This window comes from Prosopis cineraria, unplaced genomic scaffold (assembly GCF_029017545.1).
Source record: "Prosopis cineraria cultivar Desert tree isolate PC_DT_omini unplaced genomic scaffold, ASM2901754v1 PC743, whole genome shotgun sequence".
In the NCBI taxonomy this organism is placed as follows: Eukaryota; Viridiplantae; Streptophyta; class Magnoliopsida; order Fabales; family Fabaceae; genus Prosopis; species Prosopis cineraria.
Window position 1 is genome coordinate 7,501 of NW_026556068.1, and position 7,500 is coordinate 15,000.

General features: G+C 31.2%; 1 protein-coding gene and 4 non-coding genes across 5 annotated transcripts in view; 3 read left to right on the top strand and 2 right to left on the bottom strand.

The window, feature by feature from the left end:
• LOC129298193 (uncharacterized) overlaps positions 1 to 821 on the top strand; it is a 1,272-nt gene extending 451 nt beyond the window's left edge. The window contains exon 1 of the mRNA XM_054936593.1: positions 1 to 821. This exon is cut by the window's left edge and continues 451 nt beyond it. Coding sequence (XP_054792568.1) covers positions 457 to 639 — 183 coding nt within the window. The 5' untranslated portion in view covers positions 1 to 456 and the 3' untranslated portion in view covers positions 640 to 821.
• TRNAY-GUA (transfer RNA tyrosine (anticodon GUA)) lies at positions 699 to 782 on the top strand. The gene has a single exon. It is a non-coding gene; the product is annotated as a tRNA-Tyr (tRNA).
• Positions 822 to 1,209: 388 nt separating the features above from the next.
• On the top strand, positions 1,210 to 1,283 carry TRNAD-GUC (transfer RNA aspartic acid (anticodon GUC)). The gene has a single exon. It is a non-coding gene; the product is annotated as a tRNA-Asp (tRNA).
• A 5,705-nt stretch (positions 1,284 to 6,988) lies between these two features.
• Positions 6,989 to 7,062, bottom strand: TRNAD-GUC (transfer RNA aspartic acid (anticodon GUC)). Its single transcript has one exon. It is a non-coding gene; the product is annotated as a tRNA-Asp (tRNA).
• Positions 7,063 to 7,489: 427 nt separating this feature from the next.
• Positions 7,490 to 7,500, bottom strand: part of TRNAY-GUA (transfer RNA tyrosine (anticodon GUA)) — an 84-nt gene continuing 73 nt past the window's right edge. The window contains exon 1 of the tRNA in view: positions 7,490 to 7,500. This exon is cut by the window's right edge and continues 73 nt beyond it. This is a non-coding gene — a tRNA (tRNA-Tyr).

Consider the following 7,500-nt stretch of genomic DNA (forward strand, 5'->3'; position numbering starts at 1 on the left):
TCAAAACCGATTCTAATTGAATTGATCCTCATCCTAACGAAATTCATTTGATTGATACATGTATCCACCAATTCAACATAGATACAAGATTTTTCATCGAATCGTTGATAAATGGATTCAATTTGTCTCTCAACCAAATTCTTATCGAAAAACTATTTTTCAATAACTTGTTGATCCCTATCCCTCTTCCCGGATTTCCAGATTGATTATCGTTTTTTAATTTCCCGGCTTAGTGTGAGATAGAAATATGCCCACCGAATCCTTCTTAACAATGAATGAAAGTGAAAGAAATGAAGTTTAACCCCCTCGCCTTTTTTTCCGGCAAACCAATCATTCCCCGAAAGGCTCCTATCTCTCTTTCGTATTCCTTTTTTTTCTATTTTTAGAATTCTAGAGTGGCGATTGGAATGAACAATTTCAAAACGAGAATGATGAATCCAAAGATTCTATGGAATTATGAAAGACGGAAAGATCCTTCTGATCGAGTCATATCATTCCATTATATTGACAATTTCAAAAAACTGTTCATACTATGAACATACTATAATGGCGGTCGGGCAAGTATGCCCCCATCGTCTAGTGGTTCAGGACATCTCTCTTTCAAGGAGGCAGCGGGGATTCGACTTCCCCTGGGGGTAGGGTACTACGAAAGGAAGTTGATCGTGGATTATCAATAAGGACTTAAATTGATTTTTCCTGGGTCGATGCCCGAGCGGTTAATGGGGACGGACTGTAAATTCGTTGGCAATATGTCTACGCTGGTTCAAATCCAGCTCGGCCCAATAATTCGCCGATCCACCATGAGATGATGTAACCATTTGTTGTTCTCCGGAAATGCCCAATGAGCTCTGATACACAAGACTAAAAATCTGCTACATCCCTACTTATTTTATTACGTATTTTTTCCACAAATTCAGATCTTGCTAATGATCTAGATTCATATCAAGATCTGTAAGTATAAAGTCTAAATAAAAAGAGACTCTTTTTTATTTTCATTGATTTTTTGAAAGATTGATTTTCAATCGGTTTGGAAATAACAAACAGATTACTAGTAATCCGTGTAGATCTGGCTAAAGTGCATATCCATATAAATATCAATATATTAGTCCCGCCTCTGCCAGTTAGAACAAGACAATTCGAATCTAAAATCGAAATAGAAAAGATTTGAATGAAATCGTAAGAATATGCATGCTGTACACTTTTTTTCCTGGGATTGTAGTTCAATTGGTCAGAGCACCGCCCTGTCAAGGCGGAAGCTGCGGGTTCGAGCCCCGTCAGTCCCGATGGATAGAAATCCAATAAAAAAATACATCAATTCATTTCTTCTGTGAAAGGGAGTCAAAATAACAAACATAATCTCATTCCTAACAGGGATCTCTCTTTTTTTCTTTTTTTCGTTTCACATTTCTCATCAAACCAATAGGGAAATTTCCATTTCTTCAACTAATACTGATTGATGGAAAAGAAACATATGTGGATTAGCACAATTATTAGTAGCGTTATATTCAGGATTCCAAGAGAAGGAGATACCGTACTACTAGACCTGGCTTTTTCGATTACTCCCGATCTGTGTAATGAAATAGAGTACTATAGAATATGTTTACAGTGAACATACACATACACAAATGGAATTTTCACGATACAAAAAAAAGGAGTTCCTTTGATTTTGATAGAACACTTTAGGATTCAAAGTTTATCCTTTTCTGGCTCCGATTTTTTATAACCTCAAGTACTAAGTACCAATTTCAATTCCTAATTATTTGCATTTTAAACAATGTATCTCATTCAAATTTCACACTTCACTTTTGATATATGTTTATCCTATTACTAATCGAAGGATGAGAATATTAAAAAAAAGGAAAGGAATTTTTGATTGGATCAGAAATCCATTTTAATCCATTTTTGAATTTGGTATGGATAAAAGATCTTCCTATGTTATACTATTCAATTCTTGACGATGAATCGATTTGATAGTTCAGATATTGTTATTCATGATATTGATCCGATTCGATATCATCGAGATGTAATTTATACCAGTGAATTTACCGACGAAAGATTTATCATCTCTATGGGATTAAATCCCGAGTTATTGCGAATTAAAGAGAAATCTAACGATGAGATTATGGAAGTAAATATTCTCGCATTTATTGCTACTGCATTGTTCATTCTAGTTCCTACTGCCTTCTTACTTATAATTTACGTAAAAACGGTAAGTCAAAGTGATTAATTTGACTTAAACTTGACTTCTTAGTTCTTATCAATGCAATGATGGAAGAAAAAATGAAAAAGGATTTCCATTTCGCGTCTTAACTCTTCTCTTAAATGAAATGATCGGACTAGAATCAGCAGTATTCTATGAAATCTGATAGTATGGTAGAAAGAAATAAAATCTATTTCTTTCTACCATACTATCTATTATTGTAGTGTATAAAGTTTTACTCTAGAAAGATAGAGGTTTAATATGAATCGATTTACAATATCTATCTTCATATATATAGAATATCAATCACATATATGTAATGCGCATAGCGTCCCAATTTTTTTTGTTTCATCTATTTGATTTGTATTAGTTCCAATCAATCTGAAATAATCAAAAGGCAACTCTTTTTCTTCCGATTCGAATTTCTAGATTTCTGATTATTTTCAAGACCAATCCCGATATCATATTAAAAAAAATCAAATAATCTTTTTAGCATTCCGAAGAAGTAATTGATTTAAGAAGAAATAATTGATTAAATAGTTAATAGATGATCCAGGGGTTCTATGGGAAACTTTTTCCTATTTCTAAAATATTAGGAAAACCCAACTGATTTTTAACGTTTGAACCATGATATGAAATGAAAACAAAAATCCAATTTCGAAACTCAAATAAATAAAAAACTAAATAATAAAACAAGCGATAAGCACGTAATATGTGACTCGCCTAAGGCAACGGCAATATCTTATTATGTGTAGTATCTCCTTAGACAACTACTATGTCTATTTTGTTTCCTATAGAAAGTGTGTATCCGCGCTTAATAACTAATAAAAAAACGGATTTCTTTTCTCTTTGAAAAAAGTGAAAAAGGGGGGATAAAAAAAGAAATAAAAAACGGGTTCTGCGGTTCCTCATTGTCCATATATAACTTTGGTAAGAGCCAGTTCATCGAAATTTTAGAAAGAATAAAGAATTTGGTTGGAATAAGTTTCCGATTATTTGTATTACCTTGACTTTCAAAATACGAACATGGGAAAAAGTCAAATATTTGTTTAATTGAAAGAGTATTTTCTATTTCTATATTATCCATAGAATACATTATTCCATTCGAATACACTAGAATTCCGAAATGCAGATATTTTTGAATTCCATTTAGAAATTGAATTAATGAATTAAATAGAAAAATAAGATTTCAGAACCCATCTAGAAAACAATGGATACAGTTTGATTTGCGTTTTTTCCCTCAACTCAATTAGTAGTATTTTTAGAGTCCACTTCTTCCCCATACTACGAGGGAAAGAGAAAATGTAAAGACTACCATTAAAGCAGCCCAAGCGAGACTTACTATATCCATGTAAATTATGTCTCCTATTTCTATCAAAATGAAGGAATTATTTCATTTTTGTTATTGTTCACTAATAATAAATAATAGTGGAATCATTGGCACAGAGTCAAAAAGGGATTCTGGCCTAACATCATTGACGAAAGAATCCAATAAATCCAATTATAACATCTAACAAGTTCTTATATGATTTCTAGTATAATCAGAAAACATTAAGTACAAATAAAATATCCGGAGACACCCTTGGCAGTATTAAGGGAATGAATGTTACTAACAGGTAGGAATAATAAGACCTATGCTTTATTTTGTTGCCCTCGATTTCATTAAGTAAAAAAAATATAGAATCAAGATAGATCACTTCGCATACTCTTATTTCCATTTAATCTAATCCTTACCGTCTCCCGATTGTCTCTGTAAAACAATCGGAAGACAGCCGAATAAATTCTTTCACTAGGGGTTGCCGAAAAGAAAGAATTCTTTTTTCTTTTTAATTAAATTTCCATTTTCTAAATATTAATAAATATTTTCATTTTTCAATTTATTAGAATATTAATTCTAATATTCTTTTTGAATAAAAAGGATATAATGATATTTATTTATATATAATTAGAATTTTCTTTTTATTTTAATTTATTCAAAAAAAGAATCTTAGATTCAATATTCTAATAAATGAAAAATGAAAATATTTATTAATATTTAGAAAATGGAAATTTAATTAAAAGAAAAAAGAATTCTTTCTTTTCGGCAACCCCTAGTGAAAGAATTATTCGGCTGTCTTCCGATTGTTTTACAGAGACAATCGGGGAGACGGTAGGATTAGATTTAAATGGAAATAAGAGTATGCGAAGTGATCTATCTTGATTCTATATTTTTTTTACTTAATGAATCGAGGGAAACAAAATAAGCATAGGTCTTATTATCCTACCTGTTAGTAACATTCATTCCCTTAATACTGCCAAGGGTGTCTCCGGATATTTTATTTGTACTATGTTTTCTGATTATACTAGAAATCATATAAGAAATTGTTAGATGTTATAATTGGATTTATTGGATTCTTTCGTCAATGATGTTAGGCCAGAATCCCTTTTGACTCTGTGCCAATGATTCCACTATTATTATTATTAGTGAACAATAACAAAATGAAATAATTCCTTCATTTTGATAGAAATAGGAGACATAATTTACATGGATATAGTAAGTCTCGCTGGGCTGCTTTAATGGTAGTCTTTACATTTTCTCTTTCCCTCGTAGTATGGGGAAGAAGTGGACTCTAAAAATACTACTAATTGAGTTGAGGGAAAAAAACGCAAATCAAACTGTATCCATTGTTTTCTAGATGGGTTCTGAAATCTTATTTTTCTATTTAATCATTAATTCAATTTCTAAATGGAATTCAAAATATCTGCATTTCGGAATTCTAGTGTATTCGAATGGAATAATGTATTCTATGGATAATATAGAAATAGAAAATACTCTTTCAATTAAACAAATATTTGACTTTTTCCCATGTTCGTATTTTGAAAGTCAAGGTAATACAAATAATCGGAAACTTATTCCAACCAAATTCTTTATTCTTTCTAAAATTTCGATGAACTGGCTCTTACCAAAGTTATATTGGACAATGAGGAACCGCAGAACCCGTTTTTTATTTCTTTTTTATCCCCCCTTTTTCACTTTTTTCAAAGAGAAAAGAAATCCGTTTTTTTATTAGTTATTAAGCGCGGATACACACTTTCTATAGGAAACAAAATAGACATAGTAGTTGTCTAAGGAGATACTACACATAATAAGATATTGCCGTTGCCTTAGGCGAGTCACATATTACGTGCTTATCGCTTGTTTTATTATTTAGTTTTTTATTTATTTGAGTTTCGAAATTGGATTTTTGTTTTCATTTCATATCATGGTTCAAACGTTTAAAAATCAGTTGGGTTTTCCTAATATTTTAGAAATAGGAAAAAGTTTCCCATAGAACCCTGGATCATCTATTAACTATTTAATCAATTATTTCTTCTTAAATCAATTACTTCTTCGGAATGCTAAAAAGATTATTTGATTTTTTTAATATGATATCGGGATTGGTCTTGAAAATAATCAGAAATCTAGAAATTCGAATCGGAAGAAAAAGAGTTGCCTTTGATTATTTCAGATTGATTGGAACTAATACAAATCAAATAGATGAAACAAAAAAATTGGGACGCTATGCGCATTACATATATGTGATTGATATTCTATATATATGAAGATAGATATTGTAAATCGATTCATATTAAACCTCTATCTTTCTAGAGTAAAACTTTATACACTACAATAATAGATAGTATGGTAGAAAGAAATAGATTTTATTTCTTTCTACCATACTATCAGATTTCATAGAATACTGCTGATTCTAGTCCGATCATTTCATTTAAGAGAAGAGTTAAGACGCGAAATGGAAATCCTTTTTCATTTTTTCTTCCATCATTGCATTGATAAGAACTAAGAAGTCAAGTTTAAGTCAAATTAATCACTTTGACTTACCGTTTTTACGTAAATTATAAGTAAGAAGGCAGTAGGAACTAGAATGAACAATGCAGTAGCAATAAATGCGAGAATATTTACTTCCATAATCTCATCGTTAGATTTCTCTTTAATTCGCAATAACTCGGGATTTAATCCCATAGAGATGATAAATCTTTCGTCGGTAAATTCACTGGTATAAATTACATCTCGATGATATCGAATCGGATCAATATCATGAATAACAATATCTGAACTATCAAATCGATTCATCGTCAAGAATTGAATAGTATAACATAGGAAGATCTTTTATCCATACCAAATTCAAAAATGGATTAAAATGGATTTCTGATCCAATCAAAAATTCCTTTCCTTTTTTTTAATATTCTCATCCTTCGATTAGTAATAGGATAAACATATATCAAAAGTGAAGTGTGAAATTTGAATGAGATACATTGTTTAAAATGCAAATAATTAGGAATTGAAATTGGTACTTAGTACTTGAGGTTATAAAAAATCGGAGCCAGAGAAAAGATAAACTTTGAATCCTAAAGTGTTCTATCAAAATCAAAGGAACTCCTTTTTTTTGTATCGTGAAAATTCCATTTGTGTATGTGTATGTTCACTGTAAACATATTCTATAGTACTCTATTTCATTACACAGATCGGGAGTAATCGAAAAAGCCAGGTCTAGTAGTACGGTATCTCCTTCTCTTGGAATCCTGAATATAACGCTACTAATAATTGTGCTAATCCACATATGTTTCTTTTCCATCAATCAGTATTAGTTGAAGAAATGGAAATTTCCCTATTGGTTTGATGAGAAATGTGAAACGAAAAAAAAAAAAAAAAAAGAGAGATCCCTGTTAGGAATGAGATTATGTTTGTTATTTTGACTCCCTTTCACAGAAGAAATGAATTGATGTATTTTTTATTGGATTTCTATCCATCGGGACTGACGGGGCTCGAACCCGCAGCTTCCGCCTTGACAGGGCGGTGCTCTGACCAATTGAACTACAATCCCAGGAAAAAAAGTGTACAGCATGCATATTCTTACGATTTCATTCAAATCTTTTCTATTTCGATTTTAGATTCGAATTGTCTTGTTCTAACTGGCAGAGGCGGGACTAATATATTGATATTTATATGGATATGCACTTTAGCCAGATCTACACGGATTACTAGTAATCTGTTTGTTATTTCCAAACCGATTGAAAATCAATCTTTCAAAAAATCAATGAAAATAAAAAAGAGTCTCTTTTTATTTAGACTTTATACTTACAGATCTTGATATGAATCTAGATCATTAGCAAGATCTGAATTTGTGGAAAAAATACGTAATAAAATAAGTAGGGATGTAGCAGATTTTTAGTCTTGTGTATCAGAGCTCATTGGGCATTTCCGGAGAACAACAAATGGTTACATCATCTCATGGTGGATCGGCGAATTATTGGGCCGAGCT